The following is a 26,020-nucleotide window of genomic DNA, read 5'->3' as shown; positions in this document are numbered from 1 at the left end:
GTAACTTGTTGATACATATTGAACCAAATCACTTATGAAAGTTTCTTTATTACATGTGTATATAAACAGCCATACATAGTTTAACTGCGTGATATACCTGTATTTGTGGTTTGTTACTGATTCAGAGGCCTTATGTGGTTTGTGTTTAGTCGTGGTGTTACAAATGCAATAAATGAATGAAAGTGGAATTTTTTTACTTATAAACTTGCTTTTTTTGTATTCTGCCTTCCCTCCAAGGAGCTGTAGCAATCTCTGGTATGTTTTATGGCTTTTCCCCTATACAGTTAGTATTAGGCAGTGCCATGGACTAAGGCCATTGACATTGAGAGGGTTAGCGAGTAAAATATAGTGTACATGAATTCTGGTGTTTATTTCTGGTTTTGAATGTATTTCTCACATTAGAGGTATCTAGATGCCAGCATTAGCTGTGAAGTGGTTGTTTAACAAGAGAGACAGAGAGCATGTGCCTTCAAGTCACCTGTCGACTTATGGCAAGCCCATGAATTTCACAGGGTTTATTAAGTCGAGGAATACTCAGATGTGGTTTTTGCAGTCCCTTCCTTTGAAATATAGCCTACACCACCTGGCATTCATTGGCAGTCTCCCATCCAAGTATTAACTAGGGCCGACCTTGAGAAGAGAGAAGGAGATAGTGAAGGCATATTTGCTGCTAGAGCCTACATGGTGTAATGCTTTGAGCATTGGACTATGACCCTGGAGAGCAGGGTTGAAATCCCTGTTCAGCCATGGAAGCCCACTGGGTGACCTAGGGCAAGTCATACTCTCTCAGCCTCACAGAAACAAAAAGACAAACCTTTTTTGAACAAATCTTGCCAAGAAAATTGCTTCAGGGCCACTATAAGTCGGAAACAATTTGAAGACACACAACAACAACAACATTTCCTTCTATTCTTCTTTAGAACTATGAACTTGTGCTTTGTTTATTCACATATAACTATCACCAAGTCAGAATGCATAGATGTACATACTGTACTAGTGTAAAACCTATTGTTAGAGAAGATCAAGTTAATCAATGGGCTTTACCTACATATTGACTATCTATTGGAAGAAAGCCCAAAGGCAGGTTTACAGCTGAACAACCAAAATAAAGTTATGGACATACATGATCTATATAATTTTAAAGTAGGTGATGAAGAGATTGAAATAGTTCAAGATTTTTCATACTTCCATCAATAAGAGTGAGGACTACAATCAAGAAATCAGAAGAAATCTAGGGCAGCTATTTCCTATGAAGGAACTAGACAAGAGCCTGAACTGTAAAGATATATAATTAAATACTGAAGTTAGGATTGTCCATGGCAATGTATTTCCCATTTCTGTGTATGGTTGTGAGAGCTGGGCAGTGAAGAGAGCTGAAGAAAATCAACTCATTTGAGATGTGGTGATGGAGAAGTGTTCTGAGAATACCGTGGACTGCTAAAAAGACCTAGAAATGGGTCCTAGAGCAGATCAGTCGTGAACTCTTCCTGGAAGCAAAGAAGACTAATTATTATTATTATTATTATTATTAATTTATTTTTACCCATTTCTCCCCATGGATCAAAGTGGAGAACAACAGCAATTGACAGACACCACATCAGTTAAAATACACATCAGTTTAAAAGGACAAATAAGATACAAAAAGGTAAAGGTTTCCCCTTTGACTAGATTGTCAAGTGATGTCCAACTGTAGGGGGTGCTGCTTCTCTCCGTTATTAAACTGAAGAGCCAGTGTTGTCAAAGATGACCCCATGGTCATGTGGCCACCATGACTGCACAGAACACTGTTAACTTCCCATCAAAGTGCTATTTATCCACTTGTATTTGCATGCTTTTGAACTGCTAGGTGGGCAGAAGCTGGGACTAGTGATGGGAGCTCACTCCATCACATGGCACTTGGGTCTCAAACTGCCAATTTTGAAACATTGCAGTTATCAGAGTAGGTGTCTTAAACACTATGTCTCTCATTCATAGGATCGTCATGGGTTGAGGTTGACTCAAAGGCAGTTAACAACAATATAGACTCACCATTCAAGAATTCATTCAGTGGAGCTACTCTAGTTTGGAGTAACCAATAGAAGGTACACCACTGAAACATCACCAGTTTTCATGTAATTTTAAAAAAAAAAAAACCACCTTCCTTTATCATAATTTCCAGTCCTTATAATTATATGAAGTGAAAATAACATAGCCTATGCAGTGAGGAATTTTTAAATGGTTATTTTTGCAAATTTTGCAAATGTTATGCAATTTTCCACTTATCTTTATTAAATGGCATGCTATGCCATAAGTCATTATTTAGACAAATCTTGTCCTTGTACTACATCTCTCTTTTCTTCCCAAATAGCCTATTTCCATTTGAGGAAAATACATTAACAAAACTTGTTTTAACTTGCAGTTGTATACATTGTTAATATAAAATAAAAATATAATCTGAATGAATGGTTCTCTTGTGTCAAAAGTAAAGATGTGGGGAACATTCAGAAGATTTCCCTATATTTTTGAATGCTCACATCAGTAAAGTCTCATTTTGTAAAAAAATTAGCTCACTGAGGAGGAATTAGGTCACATTCAATCATATTTCCTATTTCATTTATGTGCAAGGACAACTCAATGGTTTTCAGTAAGTCAAATGACAATAATGACTTTCTATCAGACATGTCTTTTATGTAATCTATTTGAGGAGATATATATATATATATATCCCTGCAAGCAATGCTGGGGCTTGCAACTTGCAAAGATAGCAATTTTCACCCCTCTCAAGAAAAGGTAATGATGAGGAGAAAGAAATCAGCTTTTTTGGCAGGTGTGAATTGATCTTTCTTTCCATATGTTACAACTTATATTACTTTTCTTCAGGGTAAAATAGCTTTTCTGCCATTCTTGGGGGCAGAGGGGAGGACTTTAACTAAAACTTAGCAGAATACAGTACTTGCTTTGTTTTATTTATTTATTTTACTTTTTTTAATTTATTGTTTACAAAAGATAAAACACAATTAAATCACCATTCTGTTTTAAAAACGCAAGCTAAAATAAAAATGTACAAAACTGCGGTCTCATTCATTGCTTTGTTTTATTGCACAAACTCTCTACTTGCTTAATCCACTACCATTTCTAGGAAAAGCATTCACGAATGAATAGCCTCTTTTTCAAAGATGATTAGTATTTGTTCTTTTATTTCCCAACAATTTGTAACACTGATTCCAGATGTCTTGGAGGACAAGGCTTTGTAAACCTACCAATGAGATCCATAACCTGTGATCAACAAAACTGTAAAAAGATAAAGAGAGAAAGGCAGCAAAATGTATAAATTTAGACCTGAAATTGGCAACTTGTGCTTGTCAAACGTTATTGTGTTACAACTCTAATCAGTCTTAGCTATTGTAGAGAGTGGTGAAGGCTGGTGTGGATTTCAACCCAACAACATCATCAGGTGAGCCACCTCTGATTGAGACCTAAGGGAACATGGAATTGCTGTGCCTCATATCAGAAAAGAACTTATATCATAAATCTAAAAGCAAAGGGCTCAGGAAGATCATTAATTGCCATCAAGTCAACTTGTACTTATGGCAAGCCTACAAATGAGAGACTACCAAGATCCAGAGTTTCCAGGGACAGTTTGGGCTTGATTTGCTCTAGGATTCATTTATTTATCTTTTTGGCAGTCCTGGGTCGCCTCAGAACTCTCTTTCAGCACCACATTTCAAAGGAGTTGATTTTTGCCCTATCAGATTTTTTCACTGTCCAGCTTTCGTAATCATACACAGAAATTGGAAATACAATGGTATAGACCATCCTGAGTTTGGTATTCAATTATATTTCATTGAATACCCAGGAAGGTGTCCTTGCCAGATTCTGGTAAATGTTTGAAAGCATTTCCTGTGGAAATTGTTTCTGTGTGAATGTCACTTAGTGTAGCATAGGCTGAGAAGACAGGAAACATGCTCCTTCCCCCAGTCTCCACAAACACATTTAGCAGAACTCTTAGTTAAGTGTAGTTCTCTATTAAGTTGCTTATTTTTGTTTGATGGCATTCTCTGGACTCAGACAGAATGCAGTAAACACCTTATGAGGCAGTGGTTTATCCTTTCCGCAGATAAAGTTCAAGTGTCATTTTTTTCTCACTTCCAGGCAGTCAAAATCCATAGATTTAATGTGCCCAAATGGTCCAGTTCTTTGATATGACTGACATTTTGAAGTTGGGTCTTCCAAAGGTGTAACATGGGGGTGTGAATGGGTTTATTCCTGTAGTAAGACAGCGTAAAGTGTCAGGTAGATGGAGTTGTTTACTCTGACCAGAGCCATTCTATTGTCTCACTACTGGGCTCTTCCTCACTTCCTCTGACATGTCCGGAAAATAGATTCTCTTGGCGACTCTGAAGCTAGCCGACATGACCTGCTTGCTTTCACATAATGGCTTCCACATTAGGATCATAGAGGCTGATTTTATAACAGTCATGATGCCAGAGAGGAGGGGTCAGTTAAGGTATGTTTAGGGCTAACAGATTCCATTTTGTTTTAAGTAGCATATGGAAAGTTACTTTTAGGAAGAATTAATATTCGCTCACTCAAGGATGACTTAAGAATGTACTATATTTATTCCTTTGTTTTTTAAATTAAATAATGGCTTTAAAATAATACCATTACAATATGTATGAATATGTGTTTCACTGTATTGTATTATGCACATATTCTTCAAAAATAAGATCAATTCTGATTTACTGCTAGACATCCAATGCACATTTATCCAAATTTTGATCAGTAAAATCACTTTGCCCTAGTTACACAAATCTATAAATATCCTTGTTGCTGGTCAATAAACTGAATGTTACATTTAAGTATAACATGACATTCTGCAGTGTAACATAATCCAGTATTTGAAAACTGTAATAAAAAAAATCTAATTCCTTTTCCAGCCTGAGCAATTTATAATATATAACATTTTTCCAGAAATAGCCAATAATGGTTTAGATACCACTTATGCTATGAATCCCAACAAAATTTTACTTTAAGAATATTTGTGGAAGAAAAAATTCCTATTCCTTGGTGGTATGATGAAACTGCCTTCTATTTTTCTCCACTCCATGCAAAAAACCTATTGTTTTCTTCCTGCCTCTTTTACCAAGGAATGGAAAAACTCTCTCTCTCTCTCTCTCTCTCTCTCTCTCTCTCTCTCTCTCTCTATATATATATATATATATATATATATATATATATATATTACTTGGTTGGTTACACCGACCTTAAAAGTACCAGCTCTGGCCTGATCTTGGAAGGTAAGCAAGGTTAGGCCTGGATTGTACTTGGATTGGAGGCCACCAATGCATAAATAGTGGATCCTGCAGGTTTTATTTTAGGGGAAGGAGAACTGGTAAAACCACCCATGAGTTTTCCTTGCCTAAGTGCTTCTCTTCACAGGGCAGAATACTCCAAGCTCCCCCCAGAGTATTCTGTCCTCAAGTTCCCCACATTACCTATGCTCTCTCTGTAATGATGGTGGCAGCTGCCTTCCCAAGCAATCCACATTCATCACCCGCCACTGCCACTGAGGTCACAACAAGGCACTCAGCCATGTTATCAATACTGGGTGCCTTGTTCTGACCTTGGAGTCACTCATGGCCACAGTGGCCATATACTGGGCTGAGGGACTGTGTATGATGAGCCCCCCTCCACCACTGCCATAAGCATAAATGTTGCTTTTCAAAAAAAAAGAAAGAAAAGAGAACATGTACATGCATGCACAGGCACATACATTGAAAGATTTAAACTTCTCCTTCCTGGTCACTAATATCAGTGATATCAGAGAATGGGATGGTGCTGTTTTCTCATTGCTGTTATTTCATGGAGTTCTTTACTTTGCAGGAAGATCTTTTCAAAATGAGTGTTGAGAACTCTCTTTGCTCTAGGGCTTGAAAACATTATTGTAAAGTCAAGGTTGAGACACTAACAGCTTATTTACTTTTTTAAAAAATAAATTTTATTAATTAAAAACACACACAAAATACATAACAAACAATATCTTCCATTCTTTACAGGGTACAGTTTTTTGAAGGTTGTTTAAACAGTTCTATCTATTAAGTAATTCTAGATCCTTTAGTTGGCTTGTCTTCATATCTGATCCGTTATTTCACTGAATGTTCTTCCCTTCATTGGTCTTTCTAACAGCTTATTTACTGATCTGAAATACAGAAGTTATTTTTCCCCCAGCAGTGTGGCATTAGCTAGTGGGTTAGCTTTTAAAAAACAAACAAAAACGATTATCGTTGGCACATTGGAAAACAAACAAACTAGAAATTTTCCCCAGACTCCTTTGCCCACAAATCCAGAAATGTCAGCAGCATTTCTAATTTATAAAATTGTATTGGCATTCATAAGGAAAACCAGACGTTTTCTGTCTTCAATGCATAGCCACAAAAACCAAGCCTGAGATCATTCTTTATTAGGGCATGACAACACTACAATAAATATAATAAAACTAAAATATGTAGATATCTCTGGCTCTGTAAGTGTCCACATATATTTTCATAGCATCAGCAATTGGATCCTGAAGTGGTTCCCAGCGCTCATATCAGATTTGTGAACAATGTCATGGTACAGGATTCCTTGAAGTCTTTGCTCTTTGTTGCCATTGCCTTGGACCTCAGCTCCACCAGTGGGGCTCCCTGCTCTTTGCAGGACTGGACCACATCTTTCATTTTACATAGATACTATTCATTCCTCACTTGAAATGAAGGAATGCTTTGTATTTTGCATTATGAGATTTTCTGTGCTTTGGGAAGTGTAAACACATGTCAGCTGCTCAGAGGAAGGAAAAGTAAATTAGATTAAGCAATACATTTGGGAAGGTTTATTTTAATGTACACAGTCAAATGTATTGGACATACAGTTATTATGTCCTTTTCAAAATGGAAACTGATGAGTACAGGGCAGCTTCTAACCATTACTCATGAAAGTGTCAAAATTATACTTTGCAGTCATTGGAACTATCTGTTTAAAAACTCAAATGGATAAAGATAAGAGGGGCTTGGCCTGTACACTTAATCTGGTGCTTTTTGTGTCATTTGACACTTCAGAGAGATTTTTCTTCCCTTTCTCCAGCATATTGATAACGATGCTCATCACAGCTGAACATTACGCACAAGAATGTCTCTTTCTTTATCTCTATCCTGACATGCTAGGGATGTAAGTCCCAAATTTCAACCTCAGAGTACCAAGATAATGAAAAAAAATAAGACCAGCTGAGTTGCATAGGTCCTAGTTTTTGTTTCTCCAACGCAATGCTGGACTAAGAAATTTCAACCTCACTTTACAGCTCACTATAATGGGGATTTAAAAATCTTCCTCCACATTTGATCTGCATGGAGAAAGTTGTGTGTGTTTCATTGTGCATGTAACTTGAGAAAGAATGGTGTGTGAATTTTTTTTAAATGGCAGATAGTGTATGTTTGTGAGTAGGTTGTGTGGTGATCAAGAATAGAGGTGTCTGTTTATGTTAAGGGGTATATGTTTGTTTTAATGGTGTGTGTAAAACACATAGGTGTGCATGGCAGAATGTGTGTCAAAATGTAAGAGTATCTGTACCAACCATGGCTCTGCCAGCATAAGACAGTCGCTTTGCCTCTCACCAGCCCAAGTGAATACGAGCCACCACTGTCTCCACCGTGTCCTCTTTTCCCCCTTTACCAGTACATTGTTTAAAAATCCATTTTATAATCTTATATCTCAGTAAAATAATGCACGTCCTACAGGAATATTCTCAGATCAAGATCCATAGAATGTACGCTCAGTCTCATTGCCATAATCATGTTACCCATCATTTGCTCTTCCAGCCCCATTTGCCTGTATATTTATTTCCTTCAATGGTTAAATAAGACTGACAGATTTTAATTATGCCATAAAAATGCCATAAAGGGAGACCACCTGTGGTGCTTTGTTGTGATGTTTTTCTTTGTAAATGATCTTTGACAGGCTTCAACAAAGCAACTGCATGGCAAAATCCAAATCCATTTGCATGCAAGTAGATTAAAAGAGATTTGCATTGTGAATGAAGCTTATTATTTAACCATTTAAAAACTGAAAATACAGAAAGTGTAAAAGACAACAATTACTGGTAAGGCTTTCATTATGAATTCTTCCAAACTAAACTACTGTATATACTTATGTGTAAGTCGAGAAATTTTAGTAAAAAAAAATGGCCCAAAAACCTGAGTCAACTTATCTACTGGTCAATGTATGTATTATACTTTAACCCTTATTTAAAAAGGAGTCATTCACTGGTGAAAGTCAAGAGTGTAATCTGTCCTGGAAGCACTAATCCTTCTCTATTTTCTTATCCATCTAGCCTTTAGTCTGAGCACAAAGTTATGCTTGCTGGAATTTTTTAAGTTCTTTGGCATTGTTTCCTTTGCTTCATTCTTTAGATCCTTTGTTACGTGTCCCTAGGTTTTACCCCTGTCTTAACCATGGGTCATATAAAAATCCATAATTTTGGCCCCAAAACCTGTCCTCGACTTATACATGAGGTCGACTTATAGTCGAGTATATACGGTATTTGAAGAGAAACAGAACAAAGCCAAGTTCTTTATTTCTCAATTTTGCCTGGATGTACAATGAGCTTCTATTTGTTTGCCTTCCTAGTTCAGAGTAAAATATTCTGTGAGATCTGACAGGAAAATTTTATGTGTGCATTTTATGTATTTCTCTCACCTGCTGCTAAACAATGTTCTAAAGGGGCTCATAAATTAAAAAGAACAAATTAAATTAAATGTCATAGGGGCTCGACAGACCGCCCCTAAGAGACGGCCACCCTTGCAAGCACTGGGTTGGGGACACGGCAACCACACGCCATGCCCCCAAACCAGCACAAAAAGAAGCTGCAAAAAGTAGCTTCTTTTTGCGCCGTGAAAATGGCACCCTTTTTGCTGTCACCGCGGCTCTTCTGCAGCTCTTTGGTGTAGCACATCTACACACAATGCCAAAGAAGCGGCGTGACACCACCCACCATGCAGTGGGGTGCATGGCATGACACCAGCTTGATGCCAGGCCAGGGGTGGGTGGCAAGCAGATGCCATGCCCCCACTCTGCCCTCACGCTGGTGTACCTTGCCAGTCTGTTTAGGGCCATATAAATTGATTTATAGTTGGGATTTGGCAAACAAAGTAAAATATGGGTGAGCCTGAGGTTGTCTCTTGCCCACCCCTCTAATATAAATGCATAGTATGTAACTGCATTTAGCTCTTAAGTCCAAAACACACTGCAGAAATAATCCAGTTTGAGACCACTTTAACTGCCCTGGCTCAATGCAAGGGAATTCTGGGAACTGCAGTTTTGTAAGACATTTAGCCTTCTCTGTTAGAGAGCTCTGGTACCACAATAAACTACAATGTCAAGGATTCTCCAGCACTGAGCCAGGGCAGTTACAGCGATCTCAAACTGGATTATTTCAGCAGTGTGTTTTGGACCATTTTCTCAAAGTAGGAGGCCAAGCATATTTGGCCTCCCCCCGCTGCAAGACACCACTGTTTTTGCTGTTATAGACTAACACGTGGAAATGGTGACATTAGAAAGGTAATGTTTAGAAAAGAAATACTTTTTCTTGCTTTGTTATTTCTGCTATGGTTTTTGATATAGCAAGTTGCCTCTGCTGTGACTTTGGCCATTGCTAGAGCAGAATGCTCCGAATGAGAGAAGCTGACTTTTGGCTGTGCCAGCTGCAAGCTGTTTCTTAATGAGTGGTTTGCATCGTTGAAAATATATCAGCATCTACAGAAAATATGTTATTGTACTAAATTATGTGCTGTTGAGCACAATTTGTTGCTGTGTACTTTGAAATTGATTCCAAATTATGGCAATCCTAAAACAAAACTATCATGGAGGTTTCTTGAAAAGATTTCTTCAGACAAAGTTTGCCATTACCTACCTCTGAAGTTGAGAGAGTGGATCTCACCCAATGTTACCTTGAGGGTTATCATGAATAAGTTGGGATTCAAACCTTGGTTTCCTTGGGTTCCAACATTCAAACCGCTATACCATGCTGGTTCTCTATTGACTATAGTAGTAACATTCCAGAGTCGCCAGTTTAACTGGGAAGGGGAAAACCCTGTTTTGATCTATATGAAGTAAAAATAAACATATGAATATACACAGCTCGTATCTGCCTGAAAACACACTGGATGAAAAATGCACAAGTCATTTGAGAAGATGGAAGGCAAGAAAGTGGTCTAATGGGACAAGGTGGGGAGACCAATTTGTTTAGTATCACAAGGCAGCTCTTAATTGTATGAGTATCTACATTGTTGCTAGAAATTAAACCAGAATCAGAGCTTGGAGGAAGGGAATTAATTTTTTGGACTCCATGAGCCAGCATGGCTGTTGTTGGGATTACTCAAAATTGCATTCCTCAAAAGTAACTGTTCCAGTCTTTGACTACAATGCCTGGGAGTTGACATGAGCTTCCTGATGAAATCAGGAAGGCCCCTTTCTCCTTGTCTTGATCCTTCTACATTGCAAGAAGGCTAGGGTGTTTAATCTAAGCAAAATCAGGTTCTGTTGTTCTTTTATTTGGACTCATATGAGGGTGATGTGCTTACTCTGAACCAGCTGCAAAAAGGACTTAGCAGAGGGTTTAATACTGCTGTTTTTTTAGCTTTGTTGTTTTCATTGCCAATCCCATCTAACATTCTGTGCTCATGATGGAAAACTGCAGAGCTTGGGGACATAATGGGATTTCATATTTTGAGCCAAAAGCTCATGAAAATTACTTTTATTGATCTATTTTTATTTATAGCATTTGGATTTATAGTGTTTTAAAAATAATAATGGTAAGTCCTAGCCCTTGGGACCAACTAAAAATATTATAAAAGAAGCTTCAGCTCACAACTAAAGTTTAACATCACTGTGTGTTATAATTAACCAAACACATCAAGCAAATGGGTATTTCAACCTCATCCTGCTGATGCTGTGCTCTGCCCTCTGGTCTTCCAGTATATCTGGCTATACATTTGATTCCCTTGAGGTTCACGGTGGTCATTCTTCACCTTAGGATGGTGCTTCCTCTGATTATATGTGTTCATAAACTATTGTCAAATGGAAACTCCATCTTCAGGAAGAGGGTACCCCTTTGGACACTGGGTGCTGAGGACGGACCACAAAAGAGGGTTGTTGCTTTCTGCACTCTTTGGTTGACTCCAAAAGAGATTTGATGTTCTTGCATTTCTCAAAATTCCTCATAGTTTCAAAAGCTACAAGAAAAGAAGGTGCATGAATATCCCCCATCTTGAAAATGAATTCCTTTAAAATGTATGTTTTCTCACCATTGCTTTCCCTCTTTAAGCCTCTAAATTCCACACATTATGTGCCAAGTTTTGGTTTACATTGCTGTCTTGTCTCCCTTGTCATTGGTGTAGAACTTTTCACTTCTTGAATGTCTCTTTGTGCTTGTTCTTTGAGTAAATAAGACAGTCACAAAACATCTAATATGGGGGGGGGGGGGAGTGCATAAGGTGGGAAGGTTTTCTACAGCCTTTCCCAACATATGACTTTTACATGACAATCTGCTTTGTTTCTCAAGGCTTTGAATGAAAAAAATAGTATTTGAAAGTTTAGTTGAATACCCTCTTGTCCCAGATATGTAAGGAATACATAGAATAGCATTTTCCTGATTCAGGAAACATATGCTTGGAAACCAGTACTGGAAAGTGGGCCCTCTCTTTAAATACGAGGTGCTTTATTTCTTTCCCTTTCCTTCCTACAGTCAGGCTGGACATGCAATGACCTTACAGAATGGAAAATGTGAATGAGATGCTGCAAAAGAAAGAGGTGGAAGCGAGGCTGACATTTCAGGCATGAAAAGCTCTTCCTAGCTGGCTTTTTATATATGCATTGTGTTCAGTGTATTTTGTATTCAGGGCTTGAGTTAACCAAAATGGGTTAGTATTGCCATCCTTTCTAACTCATTCTCAAAAGAAGAGAATCCTTAGTGAGAGGCCCTTCAGAGCATCTCCCAGTTCCAATCCCCCCTTCTTGCAATCAGTTTTAAAGAATCTCTTTGTCTATACGTTTGCTTCAGCTGAAACTTTCATAACAAATTATGTCCAATTAAGGAAGTGCTACTTTAATTTCTAGTACTACTACTATACGTCTGTGAAAAGAAATCAGATCAGCAATATAAAATCCAGTTTCCCTTTTAGAGCATTTTCCTGCTTTATTGGGAGGTGTTGATATTGTCATGCTCTCTATTCTATAATCTTGATAGATTTCCCACCACCACCGCTCAGGACTCCCCTTGCCAAGCTGCTTGGGACACAACAGGAGACTCTTGCCGTTCTCCTCCCCTCAACAGAAGCCATGAAAAAGTCGTCACAATTTTCTAATAAATAAATTGCTCAGAATTATGAGAGGTCAAGTGCTGGGGCAGAATGTACATGTGAATTATTGTTGAATTTATGATAGTCGTATAGCTCTCCCAAACAAAACTACACCCCACCAGCATCTAGGAAATTTTGTTTTTCTTGCTAGTATTACTATCTGACCTGGGAGGACTATTTCTATGTGGCCAGTCTGTAGGTAAAACTTTTATTATTACTCCAATTTTTGAAGATTTGGGTGTTGGCAAAGGCACATGACTCTGAAAGTCTGGTATCCAGGAACAACTGATAGGATCCAAATGTTACAGCACAATATCTGCATATCTGACTACTTTTAGTGGCATTTTTGAAAAGATGGACACTTTATAAAACATTGAAATGTTTAAATATCAAAACTTTTTTCATTTCCTTAGTAGTACAATGCAGTTGTAAACGGCATATATATTGGACTCAAATCAAGTGATAAATGAGACCATAGCAAGAAAGCGTTACCACTAAAATTTCTCTTTCCCTTTCTTTCTTTCAACCTGCAGCTCTTACTCATTTCAGACTGGAGATGGCAGAAATCAGCTCGCAAGTAAATATCAAGGAAAAGGTATGACCTCTAATTATCATGCTGTACTATAGACGCAGCACATTTGTCCAGATTGTTCAGATATTTAATACTGTTACCTTCTTGCAGAAGATGAAATATGCAGTCAACTCCCCTAATCTTGGTGGACATCACTGGACTAGTTCAGAAGTTACAACCCTACATTTTCTTCCTGCCTCAGCAAAAGTAATTCCTTAGAATTATTGTTTAGCAACAGTAATTAATCTCAGTTATCTATACCTAACTCAAGGCTGGAACAGACAGCCCTTTAAAGCCGCCGTCCAGGTGGCTTGGGAGCGAGCCATTTATAGGCTGCACGCTGCCCTGAAGCTGCTTGCAAGTTAGGCAGCCACCTAGATGCGGGCAGCTTCAAAACACTATGGCTTCACAGCATTTACGCCCCGCATGCTGCCGCATTGTCTTTAAAAGCCGGCTATGGGCTGTGGCGGGGCTAGGAAAGGCACCTTTTCTCCAGCCAAAAAAGGAGTGGATCTTTTTTGCCAGCTTCAAGGCAGATTGAATCCACAGCTTGTGTTCACCATGATCCCAATCCATCTTTGGAAGCAGCAGCATCAAGCTGCCTCTTCCACCCATCTGTTTCGCCCCTATATCTGTTTTATGGCCCAGACATATAATAAAAGCCTGGACTGACTTGATGCTTAAAAGGGAAAACCCAAGACACATACTTGTAATCCACATCATATGGCATTCAGCTATTTTTACTGAATCAGTGTCCATGAGCTTTGTGGCTCAGTGCTGGACACTATTATCTTCAGCACTCAACATTCTCATTGCAGATCTTCTACAAACAATGTATTCCCTATGTTGTGTGTCTTCCTAACCACTGAGTTAATCACAAACCATGGTGAAATGTGTAACTCTCCTGAATGGAGATATGTGTGGGGAAATGGAATGACCTTGGAATATAGTTACTTTCGTGTAAGTGCATTTCAGCATAAATTATATTTGAAGCAATCCATTTGAACAATTTTGAATTTTCAGTCCATGCTCTATAGATTTCATTCAGAGATGCAGTTAAGTGTCTTACAAATTGAACTTATGGTTTATTGACATTCATTTCTACCGCAAAGTGCATTAGAATTCTGAACAATCTGAAGTCTAATTCCTATACATGTATACCCACATTATACTGACAAGTGGGCTGTCAGCTACAATGACTGGTTTCAGGGGGGGAAACACAATATTTTAAATCTATTTCAGAATTATTAAGGTGTGTTTAGTTACTTTAATAAATGCCATTAATTTGAAATATTGACATCCTGAAAAGAGGTACATTTTTGCTCTTATGAAAAACATTAATAATAGAATTTCCGGGGTGAATTGGTTAGTCTGTTGCAGCAAGCCAAGAATGATGCATGAAATTTTGCCTCAGTTGGCATGTTATTATACATGTGTTTAGGCTGGTGAGTAGGGTTGTAGCCAGTGGGGTAAAGAGAATAGAACTGCAAAAAGTACAGAAAGTAACCTTTACAATTAACAAACAATAGTTGGGAAGTAACACGTATTTGTATTGAAAAGCTAATTGACACATGTAATGAGATTTTTAAAAACCTTTCATTCCTATTCAAGTCACAGAAGATATAGCTGAGCCACTTGATTAATTGTTCTTCATCTGGAACATGGGTTTGTAGTTTTTTTCTTCAAGTTTAGCCCGTTTGAAGTCAGACACAGTGGGCACCATCCTGTTAATAAAACATGTGCCCATAAGCATGGTTTACACTCTTTTTGGACTGAGTTCAGGGGGCTGTTCTCTAGCCCTCCGTCCAGAACCTGCTGCCAAGCTCACTGCTGCTGTTTACCTCAGAGGAAAGAGGAGGCAATTCAGATAAAGAAGATGCAGCTGCTGTGGATTCCCAGGGAAAGGGAAAGGAAGGTATATTTGATCTCGACTGTACCTTTATTTCCTTCCTCCACTAAGCTGAGACCAACTACTTCTTCATTGTATGAACTGCCTTCCTATCCTTTCTTTACTGATAAGTAGCAGCAATAGCAAGATTTTTCAGATGCCAGGGTTGGGGGAGAACATGGAACTGCACAAGTAGAGTGTTATGCGCCACCTGCTCAATGTAGGATCTTAGCCAGTGTGACCAAGAAGAACAAGGAGCTCTCCACTGGTTTTTGAATATGACTATTGCCATTTCTGATTTGTGTCCATTTACTCTTTTGCGGAGAAACTTGCCCGGTTGTTCTGTATAAATTGTAGTAGGACATTGCTTGCAAATGATAGTGTGTATCAATCACACAGGAGAATGAGGAGGTGTATGAACCTCTGACATTGCGGATCCATTATTCAGTCTTATAAGAGTGTGAGAGAGTAGACACGACGACACTGATGGCAGACAACGAAAGCTCTTCTTTTTCTAACATGATGAGTATAGGACAGCAAGGCACTTAGGGACAGCTAAAACATGTAGCATGGCTGCATGTTGCCATTACTATTGTCTTGTACTTTTTTCTCTTGTACTATATATGAGTGGCCTCCAGATGTTGCTGGACTGCAATCCCTATTAGCTCTTATCAGCATAATCAGTGGTGAAGGATGATGGGTGATGCAGTCCAGTAATACCTACCATTCTCTATCCCTATTTTATACCAGCTGTACCACCTGTCCATACTTTGTCCTACCACTGCTACCTTACATGGTGATAATTGTCACACTTCCCCAGGGAATGCCATGTTGACTATAGGTTTTTAGCAATCATGGCCTGAAGAAACTGTTTCTGCAAGTCAGATGAGATCTTTCAAGTGGACTCCAGTTCAGCCTGACAGATTGCTCCTCATGCAGCATAATTGCCAATGGAGCTGGGCTGCTGAAGGCAAGCAGGGAAACAGGACTTGGGCTGGATCTGAAAATATACAGCATTAAAATGTTGCTCCACCAAAATAGAAATGCCAATAGCACCTCCAGTCTGGTGCAGTGCCCTTAATATATTAACATCAGTGCTTGTGTACCATTTGTCTGCAAACAGTTTAAGATTTAACAAGCAATCCAAGGGATGCAAATAAATGAAAATGTCAAGGCCAGTTTCAGGGAGGAAGCAGGAGACAGTTGTTGGCAAGATAAGAGAAAAGATTAACACTGAGGAAAACATCAGAAGTGCACCAGAAGCTTTAAGGCTGGTGTGAGGAATATCTGCTCCCCTCAGATGTGGTTGGAATAGATTTCCCATTAACTCCAGCCACTATAATCAGTGATTATTTGAGTTGCATTCACACATCATTTGAAGAGCTACACTTGCCCCACTCCAACTGTAAGGATCAAAGCAAAGTTGATTTGTTGTTTTCATGTTTTGGATATTAGTGCACTATGGCATCATAGTTAAGACTAGATATGTGAAGTCCTGCCTCCCTCCCCTCAAAAAGAAAAAAATCAGGAAAAAAAGCTGTTTCCCCCCCCCCCCCCATCCTCTGACCCCTAGAAGAATGTTTAACAAATTGATTGTGGAAAATTTTGTTTTTAAAATGAAGAAAATGTATTTAATTATATTTACTCCTGCAAAATTATTTCTATAAACTTTGTAATAGGAAGACATTTATAAGACTATGCACAGTATCAGATCATTACTGTTCCTTGTCTTGATTTTTTTTCCCTCCTGTTCTTTTTATGGGAGTGAGTGCTTTACAACTACTTGGCTCTATAGAGAATAGTTTTCTTTATTATTCTTTCTTTTGTTATTGGTTTGTTTGTTTTTTTGCCTGATCCCAATAAACTGGCAAAACCAAAAAAGTTCCTTATAACTCAGGTGTAGTTTATCATTGATGAAAATGTAGTTCCTTTTGTAACATTTTCTTTTTTTAAAAAATCAGTTTGTAATTGTGTGAATGAACTGTACTTTTAATATACTAATTTTAATATATTCATTATATGCCAACCTTTACAAATAATATGTTTGATGCTCCTAAAATAACAAAGTGAATTTCAGTCTGTACAGCTGCTAATGTTGCAGTTTATTTTAAAAAATCCAAAAACCTCATTTTCCCCCTCCTTCATCATTTCTGGAAATGTTACATCTCCAGTTAAGACACTCTCACTACTTTCACCAGACAGGCTGTTCTAAAGCTGAAATCCATTTGTACGTGTGTATCTTTATCTGTCTGTGTTTGTTTCTTCCTGTCTATAGCAAGCCAATCTGGTTTGCCATGACCTTTTCTGTGTATTATTACCTCTGTGTTTGTCTTTTTTTCTTTTCAGATCAATGCAGTCCGGTCAGTTGTTCCCAACAAGAGCAATAATGAAATAATCCTGGTGCTCCAGCAATTTGATAACAACGTAAACAAAGCTGTCCAAGCTTTTATGGATGGTCTGTACTCTTTTAATATTTCATTGACACTTTGGCAAGTAAACTGCTAAATGTCTTATTGTCAGTATAACTAAAATGAAAATCAACAGTGCATTCTGCTAAAATGTGACTATTCAGCATTTCCCAAATATATTTTGATGTTCTTGTTAGCATCTTGCATGATTTCTTTGTTTTCCTGCTTGCTCTTCTGCATTTTTTTTGCCTTGCATTCAGTTAGGACAATTCATACTTTATATGATAAATATATTTCCTCTGTGTATGTATGTGTGTGTGGTTTGTTTGTTTTTTACAACAAACATATTTTAAAAGATCTGGAGAAGTGTGTACCCATAAACTGTCCTAAATTGCAGGGACAGTCCTGATTAATCCTCTGGCATCTCACTCTTTCAGTTGCATTTAAAATGTCTCAGTTTCTCTCTCTTCCACCTTCTCTCTCTCCTCCTCCTCCTCATTTTTCCTTGCATCATTTCTGTTGTTGCAAACTGAGTTCAGAGAGTTTGCAGAGTATATTCAACTCAGTAGAAGGGAGAGAGAAAAGCAGAATCTTGCCAATGACAGTAGGCCATTCCTGAAAAGTTGATGAACTGACTGGAACAGGATGGATAAGGCACATGAGCTTAAAGCAATTTAATCTTTTATTTATTTATTAAATTTATATCTTACCTTTCTCCAGTGGCTGAGATGCAAGGCAGCTTCCAACATATTTTTGTAAGGAAAACAACAACCTAGAAATAGAAATTTGCAGAAATCAGGTCCAATTGTTCCTGTATGAGTTGAAGTGCTTTTCTGCTTTCATAATATACCCCTGGATCAAAGCCACAAAGCCAAATAAGATTTCCCAGACATGTATGTAAAGAAGCAGCTCATAGTCTAAGTTGGCTACCTCACCCCAAAAATTCAAGATAGGGTTACTCCTCTTGCTCTGGTCAGGAGCCATGTCTATCTAGCTCTCTTCCATGTTACCACTAAAAATACGTATAACTTTTCACTATTAATTCTTTTACAGGATGTCCGGTATCACATTGATCTGAGGAATTAATTAATTGAAACAGCCTTAAATGTAAGCTTAATTGCCCTGACTTTAAGGCTGGAAGGTTACTTTAAATGTTGCCCAAATATCTTATCCACAAATTACAGTTCTTGTCATTTACACTGAACAGAAATGTAAACAAAATGTCATGTGTTATGTACTGAAGTCTCCACTTCAACAGATGTCAGATGATGAATTCCAGCAGAGAAAGAGCAATGAATAACAAGGAGAATCAATCCAGGGCTTCACTGTGAATGTTTCTCATAGACTAGCTTTTCTAACACTCCAAACCAAAATAATTAGAAGCTCAGACCAGTTGAGATTGCTGAAGAATAACAGAAAAGGAAAATGTGAATCTCTCACTCTTCTCCTTGCAAGCATACCATTCATGGTTTGGATTTCTTATTTAAAATCCTTGTTCCTTTGACTGGTAACAAATCCTCTGCAATGTGTTTTCTCACAGAGGGAGGTAATCCTGTTAAAGCCACAGGAGACCCAGAATATTCTTTACAACTGTTTCTAAGAGTTAATTCAGAAGCCTTCAGGCAATTCTATATAAGTAGAAGTGGCTTGGGTGGTCCAATGGGATGAGTATGGTGTGCTTCATAGTAGTATTGTGATTATGCTGTCCACATAGTGTGTGTGTGTCGTGTACCTTCAAGATGTTTCCAATTTATGGCAAGAGGATATGCCGAACACTTTATCCCAGATGTTGGCAGCCAGTCATTCCCACACTATAACAACTGAGATTTTACTATGTTGCCTCTGGGTTGGGTCTTATATGTTGGCTGTAATCCAGTTTGATACTACCTTAACTATGCTATGGCACAGTGCTATGGAATCCTAGACACTGTAGTTTGTTGTGGCACCACAGCTTTCTGACACAGAAAACTAAATGTCTCACAAAATTACAGTTCCCAGAATTCCATAGCATTGAGCCATGGCAATTAAAATGGTGTCAAACTGAATTGTTTCTGCAGTGCAGATGCAGATGTTAATGCAAAATTCTCTAATTTGTAACTGTTATGAACACCAAAACTCCAATTCACACTGCTCCATTTTTACAGAAGAGTTCACAAGAAAAAAATACATACAAAATAATTATTTATCAGGGTAAGTTGCACACAGAAATGTGTATCTGTGTGAAAATGCTGAAAAATTCATTATATTAGGAAACTTGTTTTCCAAAACAAGTACACTAAGAAAACATGCATATAAAATGTGCACACTGTAATGCAAAATTCTAGAAACAATATTTTAATATTGGAGAAATCCTCAAAGTTCAAGACGAACTAAATTTAAAATTGAGAAATAGAGAAATCCCCCCCCCCCAGCTCTGTGTATTAATTTTGTTCATCCATTAAATGCCACTACACACAGAGCAGCAGAGATTCTAAGATGCTGGTAAGACTACTCCATGAATAATGGGGCTCTGCTTGGACAATTCTGCCTATAGAATGAGGATGCATTTTTCACTATCTCCATCTCACTCCAGTCTGTTTCTGTGACTTAATTTGGTTACTTTTTAAAACAACATTGCTGATTCAACTGTCCAGTTAGTATCACTTTAAATAGCTGTAAACGTTTTGGGTGTTTTGTTCAAAAAAGTGCCCTAGCACTCAAATATACACACAACCATGGATAGAAATCACTGTGAAACATACCGTACCAAATATATTGATAATTGGCTTTATTCATGTGTACATATTTGAGGCTTTTCATAAAAACTTGTTTTCAATAATTTTATTAAATTATATTAAATCAACTTTAGTTTTATAGTATCATTCTAAAATCCATATTCTACCTGAAAACAGTTGCTACTATTATACATACAGACATACTCACACCCCAAAAATCACAAGTGTGTAATATGTTGATGAGAACCAACTAAAAGCTTAGAAAACAGTGAACAAGCTTTCTAGTTCTCTAGAAATCTATAGTCTGGATTTTAAGGTACGTATAGGGGTTGGCTGGACAGCAGGAAGTAGCAAAGCATGATGTAGAAGCCAGTAGAATAATATCCTAAATGCACCAGATACAATCTGATCTTGGAAGCTAAGCAGGGTCAAACCTGTTTAGTACATGGGTGGAAAACTTCCAACAAATACAAGACGCTGTAGACTGTATTTCAGAGAAAAATTGGCAAAACCACCTCTGAGAATTCCTCGCCTAAGGAAACCTATGAATTCTTGAGGTTACCATAAGTCAACAGGCAACATGAAGGCTCATACGCACACAGATTGCCATAATCTTCATGAATATTACTGTTTCTAATGTGTGTTTTAAAGCGGGATGTTAATGCTTTTTAACATTTTGTGTTCGTATTGTTTTAGTTGTTTTGAATTAACATACACTGTAAACTGTTTTGGGTCTCATATGGGAGAAAAGCAGGATATCAGTCAATACGTTAGTCAGTCAGTCGAGTAGAATGCAGGAGGAGCTAGGTAGACTTAGAACCCAACACCATTTATGTACATGTACATCCTATTGAGCTTAGGAGGGAAGCTTCTTATTTCTTATTATTGAGCTTCTTATTTCTAAAGAAGTACTTACAGCATTTTCCCCAGTTGGATTAGTGTCTACTAGGGAGAAAGATTACGTTAGGAGGCATAAGCTATTGGGACAAAAAAGGCATATTCTCCCATTTCCAAAAGAAAATCCTGCATACACACTCAAATTCCTGGAGAAACTTTTTTTATTGTTCATATTGACATTAGCATCCCCATACTAAGAATCTGTCTGACGGGACTTTCGGAAAGGTGATCCTGTAGGAAAAGTGCCATCTCAGAAAAGTCCTTGCTGTTTATGATTAACACCAGTCTAGCCAGAAAGGAAAGTTTTTCTTGATTTGAGTGCTTAATTCTAAATATTTACAGTATTTATATTCTCTGCTTAATTAAACTGCTAAACTGCTCTTTGTCTGCAGCTGTCTGTAAATAACTGAAATGAGTATTAGCCATCACATTTCAAGGAAAAGGAGCCAAATGAAACAAATTCATACATACATACACATACAATAACTCCCTGTAGGAAAACACTAACCAAAACAAATAAAATATAAATCCAGCATATGGGCACCAACCTCCAGGGGATTATTTTCAGGCCACTGTTATTCTTTATCAGGTACAAACACTTGCTGAAATGCTTTTATCTTTTTCTCTCTCTTTCCCTCTCTCTTTCCCCTCCAGGGAGTGCGCTTCAAGTGCTAAAAGAATGGAATATGACAGGGAAAAAGAAGGTAAGGGATTTTGAGCAAAGGTTAACTATCTCCATAAAACCATTTCCATCAGCATTTTGTGAGTGCATAGCAACATCTTTGTTGTCAAGTTTTTGTCCTTGGTTTTGTTTAATTTTTGCAGTGATGAATGGTTTATGCTTTTGAGAGGTTTCAAACGAGTAGGTGTTTTTCTTTTTAATCCTGCTTTGCTGCTGGTGTTTTCATACCTGCATGTTGAGCTGTGGCTGCCCTGACAGACATTTCAGAATAATTAAAGTATATTCTTATAGAGATCACAGAACTTTGTTTTTCAAGATACCACAAGTAGCTTTAAAAAAATAAGGTGGTTTTTTTTCAGTGACAAAACTGAGCCTTGCAGTTAAAAAGGAAATATTCTTTTTAACTTGGCCTCATAAAACTCACTACAGCAGTATGCAGTGATGGATACCACTAATTTAGGAACAAGATATTGATCCTCTGTAGTTGGATCTTCCATCTTTCTGTTTTGTTTTTTAAAGACAACCACTTCATTTGATTTAGGGCTGAGGCCCTAAGAAACAAGTCTATCTCTTTGTCCCAATATGTTTTCCTAATATAAGCCACACACACATACACACGTCCACAAAATACACTGTTCATTACCTTGAAGATCTGTTTCCTCTTTGGTGAGGTCAGTTCCTCAACCAATGCAAATTGTAGCTGTTGCTCACAACTGTTGTGTTCATAGTCGCTGTGGCAATGCATTACTTGGTGCCCAGTGTTCTAGTGATAAGTCTTTAGGTTAGTTCACACGTGCATCTTGTTTTACTAAAGAAGTGGAGTTTGTACAGACTATACTTTCAGAATTGTAAGCTTATCTTTTGCACTGATAGTCTGATCCTTTGTTTATAGCAATAGTTTACACTAGAGCTTTCCTGCACTGCTTTTGGAATATATGCACAGAACTTCCTTCCACACATTTTCCCACCCATCTTCCTTATGTCCCATGAGGCTGTCATAAATGCTCTCTGCCTCTCATTTTGTCTTTTTTTTTAAAAGAAAGATTGCTGTCATGATTGTGCGAGTATGACAGTCTATCTTTTTTCTTGTTTCTCTGGGCTATGGCATTGTCATGCTTGGACTAGTGTGATATCCTCGCTCACATCCTGCCTTTTGCTATACATTCTTTCACAAATCACTACTTGACTATTACATTACAGTCATGAATTTGCAGAAGAAAAGGCTTCCAGGAAACTATTTTGAACATAGTCCCTTCTTTGTAGCAGTTGATTTTTACAAATTTTCTGCAAAACTCTTTGGAGGTAGCTAACACAGCTGGTGGAGAAGCTGCAAAGGGTGGAAGAGCAATCTTGCACTATTTCCACAGTTTCTGAATTCTTGCTTTTCTAACATTGTCTATTCTTTAATTGCAACCTGGAGTCCCTCCTTTCAATGCAGTGTGCTTAGCTATACTCATCCTTAGGTGCTGGCAGGTGTGCAGTCCTCCACTGTACCGGCTTAGAAGAACCTGCCAGAGCTTGGGCTCTCCTGCCATAGCTTTCAAGAGTCCAGATCACTTCTGCCACAATGAGTTAGCAGACTAGGACTTGTGGAGTGGATATGACATATTTGTAGCATATCCCTTTCCCTTGTATTAGTCTTTATTCTCTATGTCTAATTCAGTCAAAGCAAGCCCCCATCACTAATTGTCCAAAAGTTTCCCAGTATAGTCAGATTTAATTTATTTTAGGTTTATTTATCTCCACTGAGATTTATTTTTCTTTGATTGAACTGAAGTATTATTTCACATTTATTTATTTTACTTTTATTTTTCTTCTTCTCTCTTACAAAATAATATAAGATTTAACATCAGAACACATATAAACAGACAGATAACTACAGTTATTTCATAACGCAAAGTGAGCTTACAACATCTTTGAGACTAACTGAAAGAGAAGCCTACTTTTGTTCTCAAGTCTAGAAAAGCTCATGCTACCAACTTCTGTCTTTCAATTAATCTCAAAGGTGCTGTGAGATCCCTTTGCTTATTGATTTTCCAGACTAACATGGCTATGTCTTTGAATTATTTCATAAGCTTGATATACACAATAAAGCTTATAAGTTTATATGTGTGCAAAGTTAAGTGAATTTTCACTATAAAACTCGGGAACTAAATGCAAATTTTAAAAATCCCATAATAGATTTGTAGGGCAACTGTTGGGAAGAATGGAATATAGGAAGGGGAAATTGAAATGTTAAGAAATAACCAGTGCTGAGGTGGAAGGAAGTCAAAAGTGATTTAATGATTTGAAGAATATCACAACAAATGAATTGAAAGGTGCCTGTTATAAATATTGTACCATCAACCTTTGATGTCAACTACTTATAAACTTTTAAAATAAATTCTGAGAAAATATTTGTTGTATGCACATGTGTTATATTTTGCTTTTTTTGTTTTTAATGAAATGATTTTTTAAAAAAGAACATAGAGAGGTAGTTTGCAGACATGTATAGACACAAGTCCTGAGCAGGCATGGTAACAGTCCCTAAAGATACTGTATACACATGCTAAATCTAATCTTTTTGCAAAACAACTTGTGACCCTGATAACAGAGATCCAGCAAAAATATGTGGATGATTCTTGTGCGGTTGACTCGAGAATGGGTCCAAAAATGTATTTGTTTATCTATCTCCTGTTCTCTAAAAGTACACATTTCCAGTTTGGCTGTTTTAAGCCAGACATAGGCTGAACTTTTTCTTGAGGTTTCTGCAGTAGGACAGTAATTGAAAATATATTTTCTGCTCCGAAGATTATTCTTTTACCTCTGTTAAGCAATAGATTTAACAGATTCTATCTAGACATAAAACACTCTATCTAGGTAGTCAGAGCCAGTGTGGAGTACTGATTTGAATGTTGGAGCTGGACTCTGGAGACCAGGGTTCAAACCCCACAGTCATGGTAACCCACCAAGTAACATTGGGCTAGTCACACACACTCAAATGAACACAGTGGCAAAACTCCTTGGGATAAATCTTGATAAGAAAACCCTATGAGAGAGTCACTATAGGTTGGAGTCAACATGAAGACACATAACACAACAATCTAGTGATTTCTCTCTCTCTCTCTCTCTCTCTCTCTATATATATATATATATATATATATAAAAATAAATAAACTTGGACATTAAAGACTGAATGTTGTGCAGGAAGATAAATATTTGATAAATATTTACAGTATCTAATGGTCCTCAGTCATAGCAAAGAAATAGTTCTGCTTTCAAAAAGTACATTATCCAGGATTCCTATATTTGCCAGCTCAGAGTATTTGTTGTGTAACTGAAAGCTTGAACAGGCAATTAGTGCTGGGACAGACAATGCATAATTTTCAGCTAAGGAAAGCACTTGAAATTAACTGTTCTACAAATTATCTCAACTATCCCAAATACCAGGTGTTTGGCAGAGAAAAGAAACAGCCATCTGAAAACAGTATCCAACTTAGTATGGATGCAGTCCAAAGTTAAATTCCTATGCAAGTTTATTGCTGGCAAAGTTTGTGTGTGAACGCATGCGTGCGTGCAAGTAATTTGATGGAAAATAGATTAAATTTCTATCTAAAGTAAAGAGAATGTCAGGTGTTCTGCTTGCCTGCAAAATACACTCTCCACTTATCTAATGTATCCCACACTTCTGGATATGTGTTCTCTCTGAGGTCACCTCACAATCCCTCTTGTAAGATTTTGATGTTTACAAATATTTTTTGTTTAGCATTGAAAATGACATTTAAAAAGAGTCAGATATGAGCATACCTAATATCATGAAATACTTCTTATGTTTTGTTTTTCCTGAACTCTTACACGGATGAGAATAGCTAAAGCTGCTTACACTTTATGTCATGGATAGTAAAATCCTAATACTACTGAACAGAATAGAAGTTATATTTGCAAAATGAAAATGTGGTGTTTGTTTTCTATTCCTGCTAGAATATGGTGTGTATAGATTCTAAATAATATTATTAACCTTATATTCTCTTCTCTCCCCATCCCCAACACACTCACAGAACAGCAAAAGGAAAAGAAGTAAATCTAAACAGCACCATCTTAGCAAAGATATGAAAGATAAAGATGAAGGGGCAGAAAAGGTGTCCCTGGAATCCCGAGAACTGAATAGCTGCCATCTGAATGGATGTGATAAGGATACTTTCCTGAAACCTGCCAGTGAAAAATCAACAGTAATTACTCAAGAAGAAAAGAGTTTGGAATACAAAGAGAGGGGAGAGACAAAAACAGAAAGCTCAGGTAAGTCCTGCTGAACTGCTGCACAGAAAGGACATGCTCAATAAGTTCTACCTTTAGTCTGGTCTAATCTCTTATACAATGTATATTCCAAGCCTATGTTTTTCCCCCCAGTTGAATTAAGAAGTAGCCTGCATTATCTCCTTTGTTCCTTCAGCTTGTGAGAAGCTTCCCCTTTTCCTTGCTTATATCTTACTATTTTAAGGCAGGTATGAGATGGATT

The 26,020-nt window shown here is 37.5% G+C and overlaps 1 protein-coding gene across 6 annotated transcripts in view; it reads left to right on the top strand.

Annotated features, from left to right (window-relative positions):
* SPATS2L (spermatogenesis associated serine rich 2 like) overlaps positions 1 to 26,020 on the top strand; it is a 90,147-nt gene that overhangs the window by 24,660 nt on the left and 39,467 nt on the right. For 2 of the 6 annotated variants that reach the window (XM_089519461.1, XM_089519466.1), the window contains exons 2-6: positions 12,899 to 12,960; positions 13,048 to 13,143; positions 17,171 to 17,279; positions 21,498 to 21,547; positions 25,563 to 25,800. In XM_089519461.1, the coding sequence (XP_089375587.1) occupies positions 12,922 to 12,960; positions 13,048 to 13,143; positions 17,171 to 17,279; positions 21,498 to 21,547; positions 25,563 to 25,800 (532 nt within the window). In that variant the 5' untranslated portion in view covers positions 12,899 to 12,921. Of the gene's footprint in view, positions 1 to 12,898; positions 12,961 to 13,047; positions 13,144 to 17,032; positions 17,052 to 17,170; positions 17,280 to 18,285; positions 18,340 to 21,497; positions 21,548 to 25,562; positions 25,801 to 26,020 lie in introns of those variants that run through there. The other 4 variants (XM_089519462.1, XM_089519467.1, XM_089519464.1 and 1 more) reach the window with 3 other exon arrangements.

The sequence above is a fragment of the Sceloporus occidentalis genome, unplaced genomic scaffold, assembly GCF_023333645.1.
Source record: "Sceloporus occidentalis isolate IW3139 unplaced genomic scaffold, rSceOcc1.0.p SCAF_4, whole genome shotgun sequence".
NCBI classification, from domain to species: Eukaryota; Metazoa; Chordata; class Lepidosauria; order Squamata; family Phrynosomatidae; genus Sceloporus; species Sceloporus occidentalis.
Note: the sequence above shows the minus strand (reverse complement) of the source record. Positions and strands in the feature narration are given on the sequence as shown.